The 26,856-nt window shown below is 47.1% G+C and overlaps 1 protein-coding gene across 1 annotated transcript in view; it reads right to left on the minus strand.

Moving 5' to 3' along the window:
• Positions 1-4,430: 4,430 nt before the first annotated feature.
• Positions 4,431-26,856, minus strand: part of TBX4 (T-box transcription factor 4) — a 92,281-nt gene continuing 69,855 nt past the window's right edge. The window contains exons 6-8 of the mRNA XM_060259496.1: positions 12,838-12,926; positions 8,917-9,158; positions 4,431-5,219 (exon numbers count right to left, since the gene is read on the minus strand). Of these exons, the coding sequence (XP_060115479.1) occupies positions 4,597-5,219; positions 8,917-9,158; positions 12,838-12,926 (954 nt within the window). The 3' untranslated portion in view covers positions 4,431-4,596. The remainder of the gene's footprint in view (positions 5,220-8,916; positions 9,159-12,837; positions 12,927-26,856) is intronic.

Consider the following 26,856-nt stretch of genomic DNA (forward strand, 5'->3'; position numbering starts at 1 on the left):
GAAGCTAACTCCGGCAAGTGTTTGGATGGGAGACCTCCTTGGAATACCAGCAGTCAGGAGGTAGGGGGCAGGCTTTATTCAGCCACCTCTGAATATCTTTCAGCCCCACACCAGAGGCCAGCATGACTTGTAGGTGCGCGCGCACACACACACACACACACACACATGCTCACATGAAAATATTTGCACATGCCTAATATGTACAACAGATTGAGCACTGGGATAAAAATGCTCACCAGTGCTTCGTTTTAAAAAGCCTCTCCGTTTCAGCCACTAAAGAAAAGAAGGGAATTCAGTTTTGTTAAGGACTCACAGACATACGGACAACAAGCCAACAAATGTTTATGCTAAGTTAGTGAAAGTCATCCAGAGACACTTCGTAGTAAGTAATTTTTTTTTATATTCTGATATGTAAAATAGATTTCCATACTATGGCAGCAACATTTTTTAAAAGGGGGGGGGACAAACGGGGTGGGGGGGAAACCACGCCACGCGGTCTTTTATCTAATGCGGATTCTAATAGAGATTTATCCATAGCATATACGTTTCATCTAATCAAATCTTAGTTTTTACATCATAAAAGGGAGTTTTAAAAAATTAAATAGCTGTCTTCTTTTTTCTTTTTAAGTCCCTTGTAACATTCATTTATTTAATTATGTATTTCACTGTAAAAAACAAAAACAAAACAAAAAGCAAAGCGGAATGGAACAGGGGGCCTGCATTTGTGAGATAGATATACTTTATATATATATATAGATATAGATATATATAAATAACTATTCAGCATGCAACAGTTGTAGTGATTCCCCAGTTCTGATTATAAAAATCCACACCGGCCATGCGAACAGCCTAACTGAACCAGCACACAGGTCGCTTGAGAGGAAAATAACCTTCTCTCTTGTGGACTCTGCATAACAGGAAAATAAAACCCAGTTCTTTGTCTTGCTCGTTAGCACGGAACCACCACTTAATGCAAGTCCTGGTCAGTCGGCGCTGAAGCAGAAAGGAGAACAAATTCTGAGACAGCCCCTTGGAAGCAAAGGCATAGCCTTGGTTTGATTGTGCTTTCCCTCTTGGTGTGTATTAGTTAAGTTTTGTGGCAGAAGCAGGGGTCGTTTTGTAGAAAAATAGGTGGCAGAGCTCATTAGCATAACTCATTAGCATATGCTGCCCCCCTCCCCCAGCCAAAAGCAACCCGATGCAAGAAAGGAGAGCCCTGGGCAAGTGAGGCCTGCTTGGGCTGGCTAGAGATCCAGTTAGCCCAAGCAGGCCTCACTCGCCTGGGGCTTTCCTAGGCCACTTGTCCCCAGTCAAAAGACCAGCAAGCCACCTGCTGCCCAAAATCACATCAGAAGTGGAGAAAGGGTGGCGTGGGCTTCTCCAGGGGTTAATGAGGGCTGCTGGGGATGTGGCAAAGCCCCTGGTGGCTGGCTGGCTGCCCGCTCTTCTAATCCAGGGATTGTTATGCAGCTGCACCTACTACTCAATGGACAGGGTAGGTGGGGAGGAAGAGGGGGAACCTTCAGAAAGGTTCAGGAGCTTCACTCCTGTGAGCTCCTGCTGAATCGAAGGCCAGGGCAGAAGGAAGATTCCCTTCAAGTTCCCTTGGACAGTGGCCAGCTGTGGCATTACCAGCATTAGTATGTAGCTTATTCATTTTGCTTTTGGATGGACAGAAACTGTGGAAGGTTGCTTATTGGCATGTGAAAGAACAAAGTTGGAGTCCAGCGGCACCTTTAAGACCAACAAAGTTTAATTCTGGGTACAAGCTTTCGCGTGCACGCCCACTTCTTCGGATGATTGGGATGTGGGTAGCTTTTGCGGTCTTAGGGATTTGTGGATCACTCATCTTCTCTGTGATAATGACAGGGTTGTTAACCCCAGATAAGGTTCAGAAATTCTCGGGAGGCGTGGATTTAGGATTTGTACACGCCAGTAGCCAATATTTTGCTCACGTCATTCAATGTAAAGGACCTCAAGCATGGTGATCGGCTGGTTATTTAAATCAGCTCTTTTGCATTGCATCTAGTGTGACGTTGCTCCCGGCCTGTAGGCTAAATGAGCAGTGTCATTAAAATAAAAGTGCTGTATTTTTTGCACCATAAGACTCACTTCCCTCCCCCCCCCAAAAAAAAAAAGTGGAGGGAAAAGTGTGTGCGTCTTAAGGAGCGAATACTGCAAAAAATCCACACAGATGCCTCTAAATTCACACAAACGGCTCTAAAAACTAGGTGCGTCTTATGCTCAGGTGCGTCTTATGGAGCGAAAAATACAGTACTTTAGCAGGAGTGGATGCCTCTGTCTGCCTCTCTCAGGCCTGCCCCACAGAATACTGAAGGCGTGGGTGCCCTTTTTAAAAATAGAAAATTCTCTCTTCCCATACCCAAAAATTCAGCTTGTGCTAGTTTCTTTACTTATAAAGTACTTCTTTACCATAACGGAGAATTTCAAAACACAACCCTCCCCGTCTACAGATAGCCGCAAAACTCACAGCACCTCATTGGCTGCATTATCTCTCAGTCAGGGCTCTTTTTCTAGCGGGAGCTCCTCTGCCTATTAGGCCACGCCCCCCTGATGTAGCCAATCCTCCAAGAGCTTAGAGGGCTCTTAGTACAGGGCCAATTGTAAGCTCCAGGAGGATTGGCTACATCAGGGGGGCGTGGCCTAATAGGCAGAGGAGCTCCTGCTAGAAAAAGAGACCTGCCAGTTAGGGTTGCCACCCTCCAGGTGGGACCCGGACTTCTCCCAGTATTACAGCTGATCTCCAGACCACAGTGATTCAGTCCTCCTGGAAGAAATGGCAGCTCCTTAGGACAGACTCCAAGGTATCATATCCCTGCTTGAGCTCCCTCCTCTCTCCTCCTTAGGTACCTCTGTCAAGTCTCTAGGCATTTCCTAAGCAGGAGCTGCCATTCTTGCTGGCTGCACCGAGAAGAATGCAACAGACATTAAAAAGCATGTTGCAAAACCCGGGAACGTGATTGGAAGTGAAAATGGCAGCTCTGTGTTGTTAAGGCATGCTCTCCTTGCCCTCCTTAATGTGTGGTTCGAATGGCTTCGTGTCTTACTGTCACTTGTGGATTTTCCTGTCTCATCCCACTCCGCTGACTGCTGCTGTTGAACAAAGCACCTTTAAGACCAACCGAGTTTTATTCAGAATGTCAACTTTCGTGTGCTCTAAGCAGATTTCATCAGACAAAGAATCAGATATCTGTATCTGATTCCTTGTCTGATGAAGTGAGCTTAGAGCACACGGAAGCTGACATTCTGAATAAAACTTTGTTGGTCTTAAAGGTGCTACTGGACTCCTGCTTTGTTCTGCTGCTTCAGACCAACACGGCTGCCCACCTGGATCGATCTGCTGCTGTGGAAGCTGGGGAAATAACAGGGCACAAGTAATTTGACATATGCGTTATGGCAGGTTAACTGAGAATTTGCCATTTTCACCAGCAGCTCTGGATAATGTCTTCCACAGAAAACTAACTCTTCTGGTTAGATATACTCCAGTGTAGCTTCTGAAATTCACTGCTTCTATGTTTAAAAGTAACCAAGGTAAGGCTATAGAGTGGTCTACTAGTAGGGATGAGATGGCAGGAGGCAGCACAAAAGTAATTTCTCCTAACAGAATCCCTACTAAATAATGCAGCTCACAGAAAACTGTTCCTAGTTTGGATCCTTAACTCTGAAACTGATTCATGTCGCCTTGGCTAAGTCAGTCCAATGATCCTATTAATTAATGACAGCAAGACATCAAAAGGCTTGGATTTTTAAAAATTATTCCAAGAGTGCAGGGCTTTTTTTGTAGCAGGAACTCTTTTGCATATGAGGCCACACACCCCTGATGTAGCCAATCCTCCAGGAGCTCACAGGGCTCTTAGTACAGGGCCTACTGTAAGCTCCAGGAGGAATGGCTACATCAGGGGTGCATGCCTTATATCAGGGGTGGCCAACGGTAGCTCTCCAAATGTTTTTTGCCTACAACTCCCATCAGTCCCGGCCATTGACCATGCTGGCTGGGGCTGATGGGAGTTGTAGGCAAAAAAACATCTGGAGAGCTACCATTGGCCACCCCTGTCTTATATGCAAAGGAGTTCCTGCTACAAAAAAAGCCCTGCATGAGTGTATCATGTAGGTGTGATCCAAAAGGCCCTTGAGCCTTGCATATTGCTCAGTGGGGAGTTAAATTTGTTTAACATATTATTTGATCTGCTGGATTAGCATTTAGGGCTTGCGTTCCCTGCTTGCCTGCAGACTGCCAGGAAAATTAAAAACTAAAGAGATATTTGACAAAAGATGCTTGATTTTAAAAGGTGACGTTCCAGGACTTCTGCCAATGCGATGCTTCTTTGGGTAGCAGAATTTTCACCGACCAGTTAAAACTGGTGAATCTAAGCCATTGAGCCGAGCTTCTCTTCCTCCATTGAGTTGCTTTGGGTAAAAGAAACAACTTCTTTAGATACACAAACACCAATGGAAATGCAGGTTCCTGTAGGTGTCACGGAAGTGCAAGTTACCCCACAGGTATTAACACCAAACGAATGCTGTCCAGGGGCGGCGGGCCTGGCCGTAACAACGTCCATCGCTCAGGCGGCGGAGTCATCCGTCCGTCCAGTTCTCCACAGTCCCCATGCCTGAATGGTACTGTAAAGAAGACTCCCTCGACAGCGAAAAGGTCTGTGAGTACAGAAAGTCGTTGGCTGTGCTTAAGTGGGGAGAAGGGGGTTTCCTCTCGCAGACCGAGGGATGCACCCTTTCCCTGGGGAAGGATGTGGCGGGAACTCTCTCCCGCCCTTGAGACTGCGAGAGCTGATTGTAGACGGCAAAGGGGCTGTTGCCTGGCTGCTGGGAGCTTTGATTCGTGATGGTGGGGAGGCGCGGCATCATCGTGGTGGCAGTGAAGTGAGCGGGGAAAGGCTGGTAGGGCACAGTCTCCATGGTCTGAACGCTGTAGCTGGTGTAAGGTGCAACCGAAGTCCACATATTGCAGCTCAACGGGGGAGGCGGCGGTGGCAGATCTTCTACCGAGGAGACGCCTGCGATTTCGGCACCGGAACCAGAGTACATGCAGGCCTCCCGGGGTGTCACTTCGCTGCAATAGGAAGGGCTCAGCATTTGTTGGTCGTAGGGAGGGGGTGACCGGAAATAGTGATCTTCCCCAACAGAAGATGACGCTTCCAGGTACGAGCGTTTGCAGGGCAGATCCAAATGCCGGGCACCCTCTGTAGAACAAAACCAAAAAACAACAAGGAGTATTTAGAGATGGGGGTGGGTGGCTCCTTCCCCTGATCCCTCTAATGGCCTGAACAATTGTCCTTTCCCTATTTATTTCTGAAATCATCAGTAGATCTAGTAGTAAAGTGCCCAGCCCCAATCATGACTGCAAAAGGGTATCGGAGTTAGTCTATTGTAGCACAATAAAACAGAAGTCCGGGGTACCTGAAGAAGAAGAAGACCATAGATTTATACCCTGCCCTTCTCTGAATCAGAGTCTCAGGCTGAGATCACACACACTAAATAATGCACTTTCAATTCACTTCCAATATACTTTCCAACTGAATTTTATTGTGTGAACTGGCAAAATCCAGCTGAAAAGTGCATTGGAAGTGGATTGAAAGTGCATCTTTCAGTGTGTGTGCTCGCAGCCTCTGAGTGGCTCACAATTTCCTTTATCTTCTTCCCCCACAACAAACACCCTGGGAGGTGGGTGGGGCTGAGAGAGCTCTCCCTGAAGCTGCCCTTTCAAGGACAACTCTGAGAGAGCTATGACTGACCCAAGGCCATTCCAGCAGGTGGAAGTGGAGGAGTGGGGAATCAAACCTGGTTCTCCCAGATAAGAGTCTGCACATTTAACCACTACACCAAACTGGCTCTCTAAGGACTAACAGCAGTTATTTCTAGAAAAGATCCAGAATCCAGGAGCATCTTAAAGACTAACAAACTTTGTGGCGGGAGAGGAGCTTTCATGAAATTTTGCAGTAGTACCTTAAAGACTAACCTTAAAGAAAGTAACTTAAAGTAATACCTTAAAGAAATTTTGTAATAGTGCCTTAAAAACGAACAGATTTTGTTAGTCTTGAAGGTACTACCGGACTTTTTTCTGCTGCAAAAGACAGACAAACATGGCTATCTATCTTAAGTAATTATTTCTGTATGAGCTTTCAAGAAATGAGTTGCGACTTACAAAAGCTCATGAAGGTTGTCAGTCTCTAATATGCCACTAAACTTTTGTTTTATTTGACCCCTCTCTCACCTTATGTGGCCCCTCCTTCGCCAGTCACAAAAATAGCAAAACCAAGCCCTGAGTGTAAAGATAGTAAAGATTTCTATATAGAGGACACTCTCCCTCCAGAGCCCCGTGACGCAGAGTGGTAAAGCTGTAGTACTGCAATCCGAGCTCTCTGCTCACGACCTGAGTTCGATTCTGGCGGAGGCTGGGTTCAGGTAGCTGGTTCAAGATTGACTCAGCCTTCCATCCTTCTGAGGTCGGTAAAATGAGGACCCAGCTCACTGCGGGGGGAAAGTGTAGATGACTGGGGAAGGCAATGGCAAACCAGCTCGTAAAAAAAAGTCTGCCGTGAAAATGTCGTGATACCCCAGTGTTGGAAACGACTGGTGCTTGCACAAGGGACTACCTCCCTCCAGGTATGCGGGAGGCGGGGTGAGAACGTTTGAAGAGGTCTAGATATGCTCCCAGAGATACAGAATGTTGAGAGCAGTGAAAGGGCACAGGAGGGGGATGAAGTTATCTTGCATAGCCCCCGGAAAGTTTAGGAAAACATGGATGAGGAGTTGGTAGGGATGGGAGGAAAGGGACTTCCAACTTTTCCTCTGCTCCTGCAGTGTGGCTGTCCAGTTTCTTTAAGCTATTTCAGTTATTCCCATCTGCTTTCCATCGACCTTCTTTACTACAATTTGCTTCTCAGACTCCTCCTGATGTGCATCTTGCAACCCAGCCCCAGGCAGAGTTCAGCATGTATAATCCTATTGTTTTCAATAGGTCTGTGAATGCTTAACTCTGCCTAGCGTCAGGCTGCTTGTTGATCTGGCCTGTGGCAAAGGCTTTGAGAATCTACAGCATTCCACTAATCCTATTACACTACTTTATTATTTTTTTTAAGAGAGACATTCTTTATCACAAAAGACAGTCCTATTGCCAATGTCTGGCTAATCCAATCAATCTTAATTCTGAAGCTTTGTTTATCAGTTGAAAGTCAAATGATCTGGGCTGCTTAACTTTCTCACATCCAGCGACTGCTTTTCATTCATCTCAATAACAGACAGCCCGCACTGCTTTTGCGGTGTTGCTCTTGACAAGTCCAAGGAGTCTCGGAATGTCTTATCCTGAGCTCTTGCCCTCGTTCTCGCTCTCAAAAACACCGCTTTACATTTGCCAGGAATTTGTGTCGCAGCTGCAAAAATCTTTCGAGATAAAACGGAGGGACTTGCTCTGGCAGCTGGTAAAAAAAAAAAGTATGGGACGTGCTCCATGCTGTTTCCTACATTTTTACAGTGATGCAATTTCCTGTCGAGAGCCAGCCTGCAGCGTAGTTTAATTAACAGCTTGCTTGATTCCTCCACTTGTTAGCAGCACTGTTAACTAGGGCTGAGCAGAAGGGGGGGGGGGGAGAGATGCGTGTTGCAGAAACCTGCATTCAACAGCCTTGCTGCCCCCACTGCAGGGCCGGCGCATGGGAGTAGGCCATGTAGATGGCTGCCTAGGGCACCGCATGGCCTACAGTGTGCCTCTAAGCGCCCCCTCCCCACATGCCAGCCAGCCCCCTCGGCTTCCCCGTGCAACAGGGAGGCGAAGTGAGGCCAGGTGTTTGCATGCTGGACTCCTCAAGAGGAGCCTGCCCTGCAAACTGGGCCATTGGAGGGTGGGTGCCGAGGCAGCAAAAGCCCCAGCGTTGGCCCTGCCCCACCGACAGGTGCCCCCTCCTTAGACAGTCCTACTTCCCACAGCTGCAACTTTGATTGTTCCCTTACTTCCAAAAAGAAGATGCAGATTTGAGGGAAACAGAGGGAGTGGGAGCCTGGACAAAACAGCGTGGAAGAGAGAGGCACCAGAAGACTGTTTAGGCTTCACACCTCCTTCCCCGGAAGATTTCTTCACACCACAAATGTTCATCCTGGAAAATTCGTTCAGCCGAACTTCTAGCTGCCATGCTCACATTTTAGATAAAATGGCAACAAGCCTCTTCGGCTTCCCTTGGACAGAAGAAATCTTTTTTTCTTTATTGACTATGGGAAAAAATGCTGCAAGAGATTCCCGTAATAATGTGGATAAGAACATGTGTCCCCGCCCATGGTCTCTGAAAATAAATCACCCCCCCTCCCCCCCGTAAGCTATGCACAACTATAGCTAACTCAGGAAGGTGATCAAAAGGAGGAAACATACAAACGGAAGGGAGCCTGAAATGAAGCGGGAATCAGGAAAGCTATCAGCAACACTTGGGAAAATTGCTTAGGACAATTCCCAGGTTCAATCCCCGGCATCTCCGACTAAAAGGGCCCAGGCAAATAGATGCGAAAAACCTCAGCTTGAGACCCTGGAGAGCTGCTGCCAGTCTGAGTAGACAAGACTGACTTTGATGGACCCAGGGTCTGATTCAGTAGAAGGCAGCTTCATATGTAAGCAGAAGGTCCCAGGTTCAATCCCCGGCATCTCCAACGCAAAAGGGCCCAGTCAAGTAGGCATGAAAAACCTCAGCTTGAGACCCTGGAGAGCCACTGCCAGTCTGAGTAGACAAGACTGACTTTGATGGACCAAAGAGGGGTCTGATTCAGTATAAGGCAGCTTCATATGTTCACAACAAACATCACGAAGAATCAAGAACTCCAAAACTGCATGAACTCCAAAAACAGCCCCCTATTAATATGTTAAGTAGGGGACACACACACACACACACGGTCTACCTCGCCGTTTCAGGCAGTGATAGAAAAGCCCCGATTCTCTTTGCGCTGTGAAGGTGTTGAGGGGCAGGTCTTGTGCGTCTGATGTTGCAAACTGCATGTGAGCGCCATTCTCATACTGGTAGTGCTGGAGACCCTGGTGGCCCCCGTGGAGTGAACTGACATCAGATTTAGCCGAAAGCTGACCATGAGTGGACACCAGCCTCTGCCTCATAATGCTTTTGGAGATCACTGGATACTCTTTGCTGCAGGAACAGAAGCAGGAGAAGGAAACCAGTTATATGACCTTTGAACGGCCGTCAATGTCACTGTGGTTCTACTAGAGCAGCGGCTTTCAGACTGTGTTCTGTGGAACCCATGAGCAGAGCATGGTAGACAAGCACCCTTAAAAGACAGTCTGACCGCTGTCTGCCATTACCTATCTTCTGCAATCAGAAGCTACACACAAAATGTGTTAGGCATGTTCTAGTAGGATACTCTCACCATTCACAGAGGACAGTGACAGGTGGTCTAGAACATGCACCAGAATTCTCTACACAAAAGTGATGTGAAAAGAATTCTCACATTAGTCAAAACATTTGAAAGCCACCACAAAAAAATACTTGAGCTGGAAGACCTGGTTCTTCCAGTGGGGTTCAAAACAAGGTCCCCTTCAACTTGAACCTCTCTGATTATCTGTTTCCTCATTTATTAATAAATCATTTCCTCCAAGAGCCTCTGATTTCATAAGAACATAAGAGAAGCCATGTTGTATCAGGCCAATGGCCCATCCAGTCCAACACTCTGTGTCACATAAGAACAAAAGAGAAGCCCTGTTGGATCAGGCCAATGGCCCATCCAGTCCAACACTCTGTGTCACATAAGAACATAAGAGAAGCCATGTTGGATCAGGCCAATGGCCCATCCAGTCCAACACTCTGTGTCACAGAGCGGCCAAAAAAACCCCAAGTGCTATCAGGAGGTTCACAAGTGGGGCTAGAAGCCCTTCCACTTTGCCCCCCCCCCAAGCACCAAGAATACAGAGCATCACTACCCCAGACAGTTCCAATAATATGCTGTGGCTAATAGCCACTGATGGACCTCTGCTCCATATTTTTATCCAATCCCCTCATTTCATGGTAGGAGAACTCATTTCATGGGGCTCTAACTATCTGAAAAGTTACCTGGTCCTCTGCTGCTAACAGTTCCTGGGTTGGCTCTCTGATATCTTTAGAATCATAGCATCACAGAGTTGTAAAGGGCCCTACAGGCCATCTAGTCAACTCCCTGCTCAGTACAGGATCAGCCTAGAGCATCCCTACTGAAGATACCAAGATACCATGTCAACCAGTGGGTTTGATTCGGTTGATTTTGGCCTTCTCTGAGCTACTGGACAAAACTGAGCATTGACCTAGTTGTTCCTAGCAGGGATAAGATGGCTTGTTTCCACTGCCAGAAGCATAGCATTCTGGATTGTTTATCTGTGATATCCCTTTTGTTCTATTTGTAGGAGAGCTGAATAAGAAGAAAAACAGTAATTATTTCAGTCTGCAAAAGAAAGAGACCTGCTCTCTGTTGCTCGAGAAAGGTGCAAATTATTTAAATATCTTAACATTACCAGAAAATAGGAAAGGTTTTACATTAGTATAGTGCAGGGGGGGCCAAAACTTGCTTAAAGTAAGAGCCACATAGAATAAACATCAGAGGTTTGAAAGCCGCAAGCCGTGAATGTTAGATGTTTGAGAGAAGGAAGGAAGGAAGGAAGGAAGGAAGGAAGGAAGGAAGGAAGGAAGGAAGGAAGGAAGGAAGGAAGGAAGGAAGGAAGGAAGGAAGGAAGGAAGGAAGGAAGGAAGGAAAGAAGGAAGGAAAATAGATGCGGGAGGGAGAAGGGAGAGATGGAGAGAAAGCAACTTTAAATTTAAATGCTGCCAGCTGGCTTAGCTTGGATGAGTGATTTAAAGAGACTTTAAATGCCTTCTCCAAGCTGGCCAGTGGGATGGGGGGGGGGCTTCGAGAGCCACACAATATGTGTGAAAGAACCACATGTGGCTCCCAAGCCAGTTTGCCCACCCCTGGTATACTGTAATGTTTCCCTGATGAGGACGGTGCAGGCTAACCCCAATCTCTTCAGATCTCATAAGCTAAACATGGCAAGCCCTGGTTAGTTCTTGGATGGGAGACCACCACGGAAGTCCAGGGTCGCTACGCAGAGGCAGGTGATTGCAAACCACCTCTGTTCAACATTTGCCTTGAAAACCCCATGAGGGGTTGCCGTAAGTCAGTCTTTACTTGATGGCACATCCCACCACCAATATTCTGCCATTGGCAGTTACAAACACATTTCGTGAAACGATCAGCTTTGTCCTTGTGGTGCTGGAACTGTGAAGATGTCTTGTAATTACTATGGAGGGACAAGAAAAGTAATGACTGCTTTGCTTTGGGCTGCTGTACCAGATTGTTCAGCACGCAAAAGATCTAATTTCCCTTTTCTCTTGCTGGGGAAAATGCATACATTAGTGAAAGAGTGGCTAATTCTTTTAATATAGCCACTGAGATTAGGGACGGGTACGAATTGGCTCACGAACTGAGTTCATGATGAATTTTGGGCGGTTCTTAGTTTACGAAGTCACGTTCATGGCAGGTCAAGCGGCACAAATTTTCCATGAACTTTCCAGCTATTCATGGTGGTTTGGGGAGGTTTGTGAACGGATACATTTCCAGACAGTCTCAGCTCAATCTAAATGTCTACCAAATTTCAAAGCAACAGCGGGGCAGAACTTGGACAGCATCAGGGGTGGAATTCTAGCAGGAGCTCCTTTGCATATTAGGCCACACACCCCTGATGTAGCCAATCCTCCAAGAGCTTACAGAAAAGAGCCTTGTAAGCTCTTGGCGGATTGGCTACATCAGGGGTGCGTGGCCTAATATGCAAAGGAGCTCCTGCTAGAATTCCACCCCTGCACAGGATCCATTCTATACACTTCTGAACCTCCTGAACCTGCACCTGTCAGAATGACTGCAATCTTCCCAGAAAGCACTTTCCTGGGGACACCTTCTTTGGGGAGCCATAACTCATACCCCATCAATCCAACCCTCACCAAACTTGGAGGGTGAGTAGAGGAGAGTCAGCCAGCGATTCTCTGTGAATTTGGGGTGGGGGTGGGGCAGATGTTCTACCAGGTCATGAACCAAAGTGGTTCATTTGGCAGCTAAAAGTTAATGACAGACTGTGGTTCTGGACATACCACAAACCAAATCGCATTATCCCAGTTTGTGCCCATCCTTAATTGAAACTAGATCTTGGAAGGTAAAGAACTTTTGTTCATATAATTATTATTATTTGTTGTTGTTGTAATGACTGCATTACTGAAAGAGCTCAGTTGAGCAGTTAATAAAGAGGGTGTAAGTAGAGCTGAATCAGACACAGAGCAGATGTGAATGATGCCTCTATTGTAAGACTGTACCATTTCAGACTGCAGGTGGGGACAGCATGTTTGAATGTTCCCCTACAGGCAGAAGTAGCATGTCCCAGAGTCCAGTCTAGCATTTCCTCTGGCATGCTAATTTTGTATGTTAAGGAGGACTTTATATGGGGGGATGTTCAGATATTTGATGCCATATCGGCGGTCTGAAATGGTACAGCCCAGGGATGGATCTATCACTGGGGGCATCTTCTTTGTTTCAGCTTATTCCCTTCTGCCTGTGGGACTGCGGTCCAGCTATATTTTGCTGAATTGTGCCCTTTGCGGGCAGCAACTTCTCAGTCTGGAACAAATGATGTACTCATGCCGTACTGCAGACGCGACAGGATCGCACGCTTTAAAACACAAAACAAACAACTTGGCAGTGGGAAAATGGCATCCACAAAAAGGCTCCAGACGAGATGCCTGGAAGTTTCCCTTATTCCAGCCCCTTGCAAACAACAGGCTCATTCATTCTCCCCACCTTTGCAACCTGGCCACCCGCAGGTCGCTGTCGTCGCTTCCCCGGAAGCCCTTGGCAAACGGGTTGTTTTCTATCTTCAGCTGGGTTATCTTTGGAAAGAAGGGAAGAAGCCAGGTCAGCTTTGCATTTGAAAGTACACATGGGACTACACAGCAGACTTAAACTGGTTTCCTTGACAGAAAATTGCCAGGAGGTCATACTTATATTTTGTATTTAATTCATTTGTACTCCACCTTTCTCCCCAGTGGGGCATACATCATTCTCCTCTATTTCATCCTCACAACAACCCTGCAATGTAGGCTAGGCTGAGGGTATGTGACTGGCCCAAGGTTGCCTAGCGAGCTTCCATGGAACGAGCAGGGATTTGGGTCTTCATGGGGGTCAGGGGACTTCCATGAAAGTCTTGAGATGCCCGAAGGGATCGAGGAAAAAGGGGAGGTAACAAGGAATAAGGAGAGTGTTCCCAGGGGTTAAATGTCCTCTGCCCCAAATGCTCTGATGGACTGGCTTGCAGTTGCTGTTCCTCTTGTGTGTGTGTGTGTGGGGGGGAAGCATCTTTTTCCCAGCTAATGTTAATGAGGTGGGAGGACAGGTTCCATCCTTCCTTGAGCATGGAACCTGTAAGCTTGAATCCCCCTTCCAAGGGCATTCCCTTGCAATCCCTTCTTCAAAGAAAGTGTTGGGATATTCGTTTGAAATCAGAGGTGATGTGCATGCCTCGTGGAGACAAGACATACACTTTATCAAAGAAATATAAAATTTACTAGACAAAAAAATCAGGGAAAGGTACTTGGGATGAAATAAAACAAAACAAGGCATTCTGCATTACTAACTACATCCTTTCAGCTCCATGGCTATTGGTGCTAATGGTGGTCCTTGGCTTTCTTGTTCCCAGAGAGCACAGGGACTGGAAAGACAGCTGTTGAGCTTGCAAACAAGAACAAAACATTCTTACACGCAAGGTGTTAGCTGACCAATAGTGAGGTTACAGGTCAAACCATTTCCTTCTGGATCTTCCTGGGCTTACTACAGACAGGTTCTAATTGGATACAAGCTATAATATCTCACATCCTGTTTACCAGCAATAACATTTGTTAGCCCCAGAATGGCTGAAATGTAAATAACTAGCATTCCAACAGAAAGTCAACAAAGTAATCATCTCTGCAATTTGACAGCTTCCTCCTTCCTCTGAAGATAGTTTCAGAGGGTGGCCATGTTGGTCTGCAGTAGAAAAGACAGATTAAAGTCCAGTGGCATCTTAGGAACCAGCAAGATTTTGGGGTTATGAACTTTTGAGAGTCAAATCTCTCTTCTTTAGATATAAGTAGCTTCTGCCTCTAACATCTTGTTGGTGCTACTGGACTTGAATCTAGCTCTTCTTCCTTTGGCCTCAGAAGGAACTTGCACTTCAACTCTGGGGGTCACTCACAAGCATTCAGGTGACCAAAACCTCTCCGCCTGCTTAACCAAGTGAGAAGCTGCGGAAATGGTAGAGTTGGTAGAGGCTGAGGCAACCTTATTTATTATTTATTTCTACCCTGCTATCCAACCCAATGCAGGGTCTCCAACATAGCAGACAATGAAACATTTGAGACATTACGAAAAAAAATGTTAAATAAAACATAATATAGACACATAAAACAGGTCTTCAATCCCCTTTTATTCATTCTCTTATTTATTTGGAAATATATATGCTGCTTCTCCAGAGACCTGCTCAAGATGACTCCCTAGGTAAAAACAAAGCAATAAAATCATAAAAAATCTTGGTGTTTGGGAGGGGCAACAGTGGGAGGGCTTCTAGTGTCCTGGCCCCACTGATGGACCTCCTGATGGTACCTGAGTTTTTTGGTCACCATGTGACACAGAGTGTTGGACTGGATGGGCCACTGGCCTGATCCAACATGGCTTCTCTTATGTTCTTAAAATTAACAGCATGAAATTTCGCATTTTATTCAGTTGTGGAGAACCCATGATCCTCCACAACTGAATGTATTGGTATGAACACATTGCTGAGATGTGGTCCCATTGTCAGACCCAGAGGCAAGGAAAAGGCAAGTAACGTTCAAGATCTTTATTCTAGCATCATAGGCAGATACAGGCGTTGTCGGAACTGGCTCTCCCGCCAGTTCCCAGGTCTTATAATCCCTTGTCCTGACCGTTACAATTCACGCAAAGCGCGCCAAGCTATAGCGGGGATTTTGCGTGGGTTCCCTCCTACTCTCTCATCACCCTAGGTGTCTGTTATCTACACCTTTGGCTACTTCTGCACCAGCTCCCTTAACCTTGGTTGCATAGTAACATACGAAGTCCCAGACATGCCACCCTCCCTCTAGATAAGCAGTGGGGATGCTTCAAAGCAATAGCCAGCACAGCAAGCACAACATCAGCACTGTATAGTTGTTAGCTAATAGGATATATATGGCAAGAGGAACAAAGATGGGGTGACTCTCGACACCCCTCACCAGTCTAATGGGTTTGAAAAGGAGACACTCAAAATATGACATTTCTCATCCGGAGAATGCATCATTTCCAAGATTCTACATAGTCCACTCTTTTTCAGAAGTGCATGTCAAGTCGGACATAAGAAATTATTGGATATTAGAAATTATTGGACTGAGACTATTAAAAGTTGGGACTATATCTTTTTGTGCTGTTATAATACTATTTTGGTTCTGACCACAAACCAAACAAGACAGAGATTGGACTTTTGTACAGAATAAATTGCTATCTAATGTTTTTAAGAAACATGAGTGATATCTAGTGGTCATAGTCAGCAGCTTTCAAGCATCTGACATTGATTCTATGTGGCTCTTATATTAAGCAAGTTTGGCCACCCCTGTTTTGGAGAAGCCCAAAGCCTTTAAAGTTCTTTGATAAGAATGTTCCAGTAGAGGAAGTGTGAAGTGTGGCCATCCACAGGCCCATGAAGTAAAGGGTATTCATCTGCCAGGGCCAAGCCTGCCATCAGGAGCCAGGTTCTGTTGAGAAGAGTGGTGTCTATGGAGAGCCAATGTGGTGTAGTGGTTAGAGGGTCAGACTAGGATGTGGGAGGCCCAGGTTCAAATTCCCACTCTGCCGTGGAAGCGCACTAGGGTGACCTTGGGCTAGTCACTCATAGAGAGTCTAACCTACCTCACAGAGTGGATGTGTGGAGAATGTCATAGACCACACTGGGGAGAAAGTGAGGTATCAGTGAAGCCCAGAGTGAACATGAAGGGCAATAGATAAGATTGGGTCACATGGTGACATACCATGCCCGGGCATCCTGGGAATCTAAGAATGACCTCATGCTACTGAGAAAGCTTCCCCTTGCTGCTTCCTGAGAAAGCTTCCCCAATAACTCATAGTTGCTGCTAAGCTTTGAGGGCTGCTTCTCCTTGGGTATCGACTTCCTCCACACTGGCCCTCAAATGGCGAGAGCATCCACCCAACATTGCCTTCTAGTCGTTCATCTGCCTCCTCCTGTGCTTCTCTTTCCTTTTTCCAGTTTGGTGTAGTGGTTAAGTGCACAGATTCTCATTTGGGAGAACTGGGTTTTGATTCCCCACTCCTCCACTTGCAGCTGCTGGAATGGCCTTGGGTTAACCATAGCTCTCACAGGACTTGTCCTTGAAAGGGCAGCTGTTGTGGGAGCCCTCTCAGCCCCACCCACCTCATAGGGTGTCTGTTGTGGGGGGAGAAGGTATAGTATAGGAGATTGTAAGCCGCTCTGAGTCTCTGATTCAGAGAGAAGGGTGGGGTATAAATCTGCAGTCTTCTCCTTAACACAGAAAGTAGCAAACACAGGGCAGAGGCTGGTTCTATTACGCCCTGCTTGGCAGTATCCAGGACTGTCCTGTTGGCCATAGCTGGAGAAAGATGACTGGGCTGCAAAACTTTGACTCATTCCAGCACAGCAACATCCACCCATTGCTGGATAATGCACTACATCTGCACTACAGTTTAGTGTCGTGGTTAAGTGCGTGGGCTCTTCTCTGGGAGAACTGGGTTTGATTCCCTACTCCTCCACATAGAATCATAGAGTTGGAAGGGACCTCTAGGGTCATCTAGTCCAACCCTCTGCACAATGCAGGAAACTCACAAACACCTCCCCCTGAATTCACAGGATCTTCATTGCTGACAAATGGCCACCTAGCTTCTGTTCAAAAACCTCCAATGAAGGAGAGCCCACCACCTCCCGAGAAAGCCTGTTCCACTGGGGAATCGCTCTAAAAGTCCGGAAGTTCTTCCTAATGTTGAGCCGGAAACTCCTTTGATTTAATTTCAACCCATTGGTTCTGGTCCTATCTTCCGGGGCACAGAAAACAATTCCACACCATCCTCTAGATGACAGCCCTTCAAGTACTTGAAGATGGTGATCATATCACCTCTCAGCCACCTCCTCTCCAGGCTAAAAATCCCCAGCTCCTTCAACCTTTCCTCATAAGACTTGGTCTTCAGACCTCTCACCATCTTCGTCGCCCTCCTCTGGACCCGTTCCAGCTTGTCTATATCCTTCTTAAAATGTGGTGCTCAAAACTGAACACAATGCTCCAGATGAGGTTTTAACAGAGCAGAGTAAAGCGATACCATCACATCATGTGATCTGGACACTATACTTCTGTTGATACAGCCCAAAATTGCATTTGCCTTTTTAGCCACCGCATCACACTGTTGACTCATGTTCAGCGTATGATCCACTATGACCCCTCGATCCTTTTCGCACATAAGACAAGTCTCCCCCATTCTATAACTATGCATTGGATTTTTCCTACCTAAATGCAGAACTTTACATTTATCCATGTTAACATTCATTTTATTGGTTTTAGCCCAGTTTTCCAGCCTGTCAAGGTCATCCTGTTTCTGTCTTCTTCTGTGTTTGCAACCCCTTCCAATTTAGTATCATCTGCAAATTTAATAAGCATTCCCTCTATTCCTTCATCCAAATAATTGATAAAGATGTTGAACAAAACAGGTCCCAGGACAGATCCCTGAGGCACTCCACTTGTCACTCCTCTCCAAGAGGATGAGGAACCATTCACAAGCACTCTTTGGGTGTGATCTGTCAACCAATTACAGATCCACCTAACAGTAACAGGATCCAAACCACATTTTACGAACTTGTCAACAAGGATAGTATGTGAAACCTTATCAAAAGCCTTACTGAAATCAAAATAAACGATGTCTACAGCATTCCCCCGATCCAGCAAGGTAGTCACTTTATCAAAAAAAAGAGATCAGGTTAGTCTGACATGACTTGTTCTTGAGAAAACCATTCTGGCTCTTAGTAATCACTTTAATTCTTTCTAAATGTTCCAGGACCGACTGTTTGTTGATTTGTTCTAAAACTTTTCCAGATGTCAAGCTGACGGGTCGGTAGTTACCCAGATCCTCTTTTTTCCCCTTCTTGAAGATGGAGACAACATTCGCCCGCCTCCAATCTTCCAGCACCTCTCCTGTTCTCCAAGAATTTTCAAAAATAATAGCCAGAGGCTCAGAAATTACATCCGCAAGCTCTTTTAGAACCCTTGGATGCAATTCATCTGGCCCTGAGGACTTAGTTTCATTTAAAGAAACTAGGTGTTTATGTACTACCGCTATGCTGATCCTAGGTTGGAACTTTATACCCTCCTTATATGTTCTGTTTTTGCCATGTTGAGCACCGTTTCCCTCAGAAGAGAAGACTGAGGAAAAGTAGGAACTGAGCAGGTCCGCCTTCTCTTCATTACCCGTTACAATTTCACTTTCTTGCCCTCGCAGTGGGCCTACCATGTCCTTGCTCTTTTTCTTACTCTGAACATAAGAAAAGAACCCTTTTACAGTAGGCCTTGTACTAAGAACCCTGTAAGCTCTTGGAGGATTGGCTACATCAGGTGGGTGTGTCCTAATATGCAAAGGAGTTCCTGCTACCAAAAAAAAGCCCTGGTCATATCCATTTCTGAGCCAGGATTCTTCAGATGGACTCTGTAAGGAAAAAGAACCTGGTGCCTTGAAATGATGTCCATCTCATCCAGGCACATCCAAGGGAGGGGCTGTGGCCCAGTGGACTTGTCTCTGCTTGACATGCAGAAGCTCCCAGGTTCAATCTCCAGTTACAAGGACAAGGTGGTAGGTGATGCGACAGATCTTTCTCTGCCTGAGGCCCTGGAGAGGCGCTGCCATAAGAACATAAGAGAAGCCATGTTGGATCAGGCCAACGGCCCATCAAGTCCAACACTCTGTGTCACATAAGAACATAAGAGAAGCCATGTTGGATCAGGCCAACGGCCCATCAAGTCCAACACTCTGTGTCACATAAGAACATAAGAGAAGCCATGTTGGATCAGGCCAGTGGCCCGTCCAGTCCAACACTCTGTGTCACATAAGAACATAAGAGAAGCCATGTTGGATCAGGCCAACGGCCCATCAAGTCCAACACTCTGTGTCACATAAGAACATAAGAGAAGCCATGTTGGATCAGGCCAGTGGCCCGTCCAGTCCAACACTCTGTGTCACATAAGAACATAAGAGAAGCCATGTTGGATCAGGCCAGTGGCCCATCCAGTCCAACACTCTGTGTCACACAGTGGCAAAAAAATTTATATACACACATACACTGTGGCTAATAGCCACTGATGGACCTGTGCTCCATATTTTTATCTAAACCCTTCTTGAAGGTGGCTATACTTGTGGCTGCCACCACCTCCTGTGGCAGTGAATTCCACATGTTAATCACCCTTTGGGTGAAGAAGTACTTCCTTTTATCTGTTTTAACCTGTCTGCTCAGCAATTTCATCGAATGCCCACGAGTTCTTGTATTGTGAGAAAGGGAGAAAAGTACTTCTTTCTCTACTTCCTCCATCCCATGCATTATCTTGTAAACCTCTATCATGTCACCCCCGCAGTCGACGTTTTTCCAAGCTAAAGAGTCCCAAGCGTTTCAACCTTTCTTCATAGGGAAAGTGCTCCAGCCCTTGAATCATTCTAGTTGCCCTTCTCTGGACTTTCTCCAATGCTATAATATCCTTTTTGAGGTGCAGCGACCAGAACTGCACACAGTACTCCAAATGAGACCGCACCATCGATTTATACAGGGGCATTATGATACTGGCTGATTTGTTTTCAATTCCCTTCCTAATAATTCCCAGCATGGCGTTGGCCTTTTTTATTGCAAACGCACACTGTCTTGACAGTGAGAATAGACAATATTTCCCTCAATGAACTAATGGTCTGATTTGGTAGAAGGCAGCGTCATGTGGATGTGTGCTTGCACAAATTTGTGGCCAATGGAGTTTTTCTTTCCTTTTTTCATGCCCCTTTCCAAAGTGCAATCCCCACAAGCATATTGGAGAAACCACAACAACTAGACCAGCTGCCAAACGGCTAAATGTCTGTCGCGTAGATTTCCCGCCCCCGCGTTTCAGTGCCAATAAGCCTTCAGCTGCAGGAGACGAAAGGACACGCTGCTAAAACACTAAGATTCAGCATTCCCCCTTCAGCTGCAGAAGCAATAACCCCACAGGGCAGTGGGCAAGCGGCCTGCGTCTCCCACAAGCCACACCCTGTTAGGGAGGTAGTGACCTTTCCAAAGAAGGCCAGTTTCAACGTCTGGCAGGACGGCTGTGGTTTCCTTGGCCTCCTCACACTGGCCAGTTCTGTCAAACTTTTAAAAAGAGATGGATTTCCAGGAATGCGGCTTTAAGTTGGCTTTTATATTTTTAGCCTCCTTAAAAACAGAGAAAAAAAAACACCTGTTCCTGGCGTGGCCCTGCCTGCCTTGCTGGTTCTCACCCCAAAGGGCATCTAACTGAGTTGTGCGGAGGCCACTGGGCCCCACTTGGGAGGGGGATGTCGGGATCCAGCCAGACTGTAAACAAAACTCGGAAGCGACTGGACTGGCTCGGTTCTGGATGGTCACATCTCTCTCTTCCTCCGCCCACCATCTCTGCTGGCTTCCCCCAGTGGATTTCTTAAGCCACGGTGGGTTCTGTGGCAGCAGAATAATCTCCCCCCAACCCACAGAATGCTTGGAGCCTCTCGCACAGACTGACATGCAAACCACGCACTTCAGCTTCTTTATTTAGACGCTCAGGGAAAAGGACATCTGGGTTGACATTTACTGCTGGCGGGAAGCAGGATTTTCTGTTGACAGTGTCCTGTTCTTCTTCCCCCTCCCCTCTTGTTAATTTTTTTTTTTTAATTCCCCACAGCCTCCAAGTTCCCAAATCTTCAACAACGCCTGTGTCACGAGCTCCAGAGCTGGGCGGAGCTGCCTGCCCACCAGCCTCTCCTCAGAGCAAACCGAGGGTGAAACTCAGGCCTTCTCACAGACAGAGAAGGGCTAACGCTTAAAAACTCTGTCCCCTCATTTCAGACGCAGGTGTCTGCACACGCTCAAAGGCACTGCCTGGTTTTATTGGTTTGCTTCATGCATACCTCAACTCTGTCCCCACCAAAGGGGCTGACATTGTTCTCCTCACTTTCCTTGTAACCTCACAACTACCCTGTGAAGTAGGAAAGGCTGACTGTGTGATTGGCCCAAGGTCACCCAGCAAGCCCCGGTGGCAGAGATCTGGGTCTCCCAGATCTGAGACTCCAACCATGGCATGCATCATCATCATCATTACATTATCATCATCATCTCCTCATTACATTATCATAGGCCGTTTTCCCACTGAGCTTACCTCGGAGCGACGTCCCTCTTCACCGCGCAGCCTCTGCGCGGATTTCCCACCAACTGCTCCGAGGCTGCTCCAAGTAACCAAGTAGAGTCATGGCCTTTGCGTCGCTAACGTAAACTGGTTTTTAGTGGTTTCCATTTGCAACACAAAAGGTTGGGAACTTCCTGGTTCCTCGGAGCAGCCTCGGAGCAGTTGGTGGGAAATCCGCGCAGACGCTGCGTGGTGAAGAGGGACGTCGCTCCGAGGTAAGCTAACGTAAACTGGTTTTTAGTGGTTTCCATTTGCGACGCAAAAGGTTGGAAACTTCCTGGTTCCTCGGAGCAACCTCGGAGCAGTTGGTGGGAAATCCGCGCAGACGCTGCGCGGTGAAGAGGGACGTCGCTCCGAGGTAAGCTCAGTGGGAAAACGGCCAAAATCTCACATATGGTTTGGATCTGAGTTCTGGCACAGAAAATATCTGCAGGGGCTCAGCTTCAGCCCTGCACAACAAGACATTCCTCTCTTGCCAGGTCTACCAAGAAACATCTGCCCCACAACCATCCCTCTTTTACTCTTTCTGTTACCAGCAAAGCTACTTTTATCCTCGCTACTCCATTTGGCTCTTTGGAATAATAGTGGGGAAATACAGTCTATTGCATCATGTATAACCCCCCCCCCGCCCCCATCCTGTTTGGAAATGGATTCTTGTGTAGCAGTGGGATGCTGTTCCACCCTGTGCCCCAAAACCAATTCTTTGCGACAAAGCAAAATCTTTGCATGCTTGCATGTCCTTTGGGCAGACAAGTATAATTGACGTTGGTCGAATATTACGAGGAGTTGTTCAAAAGGCTCTTGACAGATTCTTTGGTTAACCGTGGTAGGCCTCTAAGGTTACCCTCGCAAGAATCACTTTGTAACCGAGATTCACACTGAACACTCCTGGCTCAGGCTCTGGGGAGCTTGTTTTCCTTTCAACACATGGCTTAGCGACAAGCCTCTTGTTTGCGGTTCAGTAATGGCAGCTTTCGGAGATGTTAAAATAACACATTCTTCTTGTCCGATGCTCCTTTTTGGAGAGGACGCATGAATAATTAAAACCCACAATGGACCTGTAATGTACTGAGGTTGGAGACGTTCCGATGGCAACGTGCTTTATTAGCGAGCACATCACAAAGACAACATGGCGGGGCCGGGTCCCCTGTTATATACATTTCCCGGAACAACCTGCTTCCTGGTCAGGTCCAATCCTGGCCAGTTAAACTTCCCGCCGCTGATCGTCATAGGCGGGCTGCGTTCGCCCCTTCCAGCACCGCCCACAGGCGCGCTTCTGGGATGAACGCAGACACAATAGGACCCATGCGCTCAAGAGGGAGGATGAATTCATTCGGCATCTGGCTCTCCAGAACAACAGGGAGACGGCAGAGACAGCATTGCTTTAAGAGCATAACATAAGAACATCAGAGAAACCATGTTGGATCAGGTCAATGGCCCATCCAGTTCAACACTCTGTGTCACACAGTGGCAAAAAAACAACAACCACCAAGTGCCATCAGGAGGTTCACAAGTGGGGCTAGAAGTCCTCCCACTGTGCCCTCCCAAGCATCAAGAATACAGAGCATCACTGCCCCAAACAGAGAGTTCCAACAATATGCTGTGGCTAATAGCCACTGATGGACCTCTGCTCCAAATGCTAATCCAATCCCTTCTTGAAGCTGTCTATACTTGTAGCCGCCGCTGCCTCCTGTGGCAGTGAATTCCACATGTTAATCATCCTTTAGGTGAAGAAGGACTTCCTTTTATCCGTTCTAACCTGACTGCCCAGCAATTTCATTGAATGCATAAATTTGGGGGGAGGGGGCAGTTTAAACCCCCCAATGCATATATTTGTTTAGTTCTCACATTTTTCTGCACACCTAGGGGGTCCCCCACATTTGCAAACTATTTGTTTTCAGTCAGTGTGTCTCAGATCTGTGGATTTAGATATCTACAGATTGGGACACACGTGACTATTAGAACGCAGGCTGGATAAAGATCCCGCCTTCTGTTCCCAAACGCATGGGGGGGAGGAGCCGTCTCTGTGATTGCTGGGAAGTGAGAGCACTCGGCACATGTTCAGAGGCATATTCTCCTCTCCAGCCACAAAAAGACTGTCTGGCACCCTAGGCAAGGCTAACTTCTGGCACTCCCCCTCCCCCACTGATAGCATCACCGAGTCACATGGGTGGGTGCCCAATTTGGTGCCCCTAGAAGGGCAGCAGCCTAGGCGATTGCCTAGTTTGCTTAGTGGCAGGTGCTTCTGTTCTGGGTCCTCGCTGAGAAGAAAAGCAGGGAATAAACAAATCCTATTGGCGCAGCCTTTTTCTAGGCAGAGAATGGCAGAGCCAGTTCCCTTCTGCCTTCCTCGTCTCCTCTCATTTGGTTGAGGTATGGATAGGGTTGCCAGCCTCCAGGTGGGACCTGGAGAAAAAAAGCTGAAAAGCTTCCACTCCAACCAGCCTCACAAATGAAATACAAATACAGTATCTTATGAAAGTAGAAAACGTCTTAAACCAAGACTACAAATGCTGGTGCATACAAATAAGAACGTCTGTCACCCCCGTTCCCAAAGTCTCTTCACAATGCTGTCAATGCAGTCTCTTCAAACAGAAGAGGCGGGAGGAAACATCCAAAGTAAGTATACTCATAAGAGTCCAGTGCTCCAATCTAAGAATTTCTTGGTCCAGTGCAGCTTGGCAGTATTGTCAAGCGACGAGTCCATATTTATATCCCCAGGGCTTTTTTTGTAGCAGGAGCTCCTTTGCATATTAGGCCACACATCCCAGATATAGCCAGTCCTCCAAGAGCTTACAAGGCCTACCGGAAGCTCCAGGAGAATTGGCCACATCAGGGGGTGTGGCCTAACAGGCAAAGGAGTTCCTGCTACAAAAAAAGCCCTGATATCCTCATTTCACGTAGGCTTCGACAAGCTTCACACAATCCTTTTCCAGGGTAGTTCAAATAAGTGCAGCATATTCACATACTGTCATCCGCTTTCATGAAGAGACTGCATGGATAGCATTGCGAAGTATTTGTATGCCTTGGTTTAAGAAATTTTCCACTTTCATAAGATATTGTATTTGTATTTCATTTGTGAGGCTGGTCAGCGTGGAGGCTTTTCAGCTTTTTTTTCTCCAGCTCTATTTTTCCACATTTCTCTTTTGGGTTGCCGGCCTCCAGTTGGAACCTGGAGATCTCCTGCTTTTACAACTGATCTCCAGCTTGCAGAGATCAGCTCACCTGGAGAAAATGGCTGCTTTGGAGGGTGGACTCTAGGGCACTGTCCCATGCTGAGGCCCTTCCTGACCCCAAGCCCCGCCCTCTCCCAGATCCACCCTCAAAGTCTCCAGGTATTTTCCAACCCAGGCCTGGCAACCCAAGGTGCGGAGTATCAGATCCAGCATTTGTCACAAAATGGAATTAGGTCTCCCTCAGCCCTCCCAAAGCAACAAACACCCCAACGTTTCTGGTTGGGGAAGGAGCGCTGAGCCGGGCACTGAGAAGCTGCACATATCTGGGTCATTTGTGCAGAAATATGACTCCCTCGGTAATGCTGACATTTTAAGTGAGACCTTACGGTGATCTCTCTCCATAAAGCCACTCAGGGGAAGGGGGGGGGGGAGGCTGCTTCTGGACAGCTTCACTTTTCAACTGACAAGGTTGCCGCGGACTAGGCAAATAAAGGCCTGCGCAAGGATCGGCCTCCCTCAAGTCCTTTCCTTATCAAGCCCCACTCCCTCCGTTGATTGGAAAGCCACTTTCCCTGGCTTGCCTCTTTCTTCCCGCAGACTCCCCCTGCCTAATATCTGTTCCTGCTTTCTTCCAATTTACTTGAGCCCAGTGCCACCACTGAACTCAACAAGATTTTCAGGGTTAAAGATTTCAAGTGTCAGAATAGGGTTGCAAGTCCAATGCAAGAAATATCTGGGGACTTTGGGGGTGGAGCCAGGAGCGAGGTTGGGACAAGCATCATTGAACTCCAAAGGGAGTTCTGGCCATCACATTTAAGGTGACCACATGCCTTTTAAATGCCTTCCCCCCTTTGGAAATCATGAAGGATAGGGGCACCTTCTTTGGGGGCTCATAGAATTGGACTCCCTGGTCCAGTCTTTTTGAAACTTGGAGGGTATTTTGGGGAGAGGTGTTGGATGCTATGCTGCAAATTTGGTGCCTCTACCTCAGCAGCACCCCGCCCCAGATACCCACAGATCTTTTCTCCATTATACCCATGGGAATTGGTCTCCATAGGGAACAATAGAGTGCCCAGCAGACATTTCCCTCCCCCCTACACACACTTTTTGATGAACCTGGAGGATCCCCTGCCCCCACCTGGGGATTGGCAACCCTATGTCAAAGGCTTCCCCAGTTGGGAGGCCTGGACTGAAATCTAGCTGTTCTATTGTTCTGCTACATGGTTACCCTCTGAAACTTCGTGCTATACTCAGGGTTGTGAACACTGGGTTTGGAAATACTGAAAGATTGGAAGGTGGGGCCTAGAAGAGTGAGGCTTAGGGGAGAGAGGTACCTTGTTAGGGTGTGATGCCATGCAGTCCACCTTCCAAAGCAGCCATTTTTTTCCAGGAGAAGGGAATACATGTTTCAAATAAATAAATAAAAACTCATTTAAGTGGTCTGGAGAGCAGTTGTAATTCCAGGCCATCTCCAGCACCCGCCTGGAGGTTGGTGACACCGGTTTAATCCTGCAAAGTCCATGAGAAGTCACCAGGTGGGTTTGCACATTTTCTGCCAGGCATTCAGTTTCTTCTTCAAGCAGCAACAGGTTTGCTGAACACCCGTGAAGCTGCTTTATACTGAATCTGACCATTGGTCCATCAAGGTTTCTGGTTGGAGGGACGGTGGCTCAGTGGTAGAGCATCTGCTTGGGAAGCAGAAGGTCCCAGGTTCAATCCCTGGCATCTCCAAAAAAGGGTCCAGGCAAATAGGTGTGAAAAACCTCAGCTTGAGACCCTGGAGAGCCGCTGCCAGTCTGAGAAGACAATACTGACTTTGATGGATCAAAGGTCTCATTCAGTATAAGGCAGCTTCATATGTTCATATGTTCAAGGTCTGTCCTGTCTGCTCGGACTTGCGGCATCTCTCTTGGGCAGGGGTGGCCAAACTTGCTTAATGTAAGAGCCACACAGAATAAATGTTAGATGTTTGAGAGCCGCAAGACATGAACAGCAGTTGTTTGAGGGAGGGAGGGAGGGAGGGAGGGAGGGAGGGAGGAAGGAAGGAAGGAAGGAAGGAAGGAAGGAAGGAAGGAAGGAAGGAAGGAAGGAAGGAAGGAAGGAAGGAAGGAAGGAAGGAAGGAAGGAAGGAAGGAAGGAAAATAGATGGGGGGAGGGGGAGCTGAAAAGAAAAC

The sequence above is a fragment of the Heteronotia binoei genome, chromosome 18 (genome assembly GCF_032191835.1).
Source record: "Heteronotia binoei isolate CCM8104 ecotype False Entrance Well chromosome 18, APGP_CSIRO_Hbin_v1, whole genome shotgun sequence".
NCBI classification, from domain to species: Eukaryota; Metazoa; Chordata; class Lepidosauria; order Squamata; family Gekkonidae; genus Heteronotia; species Heteronotia binoei.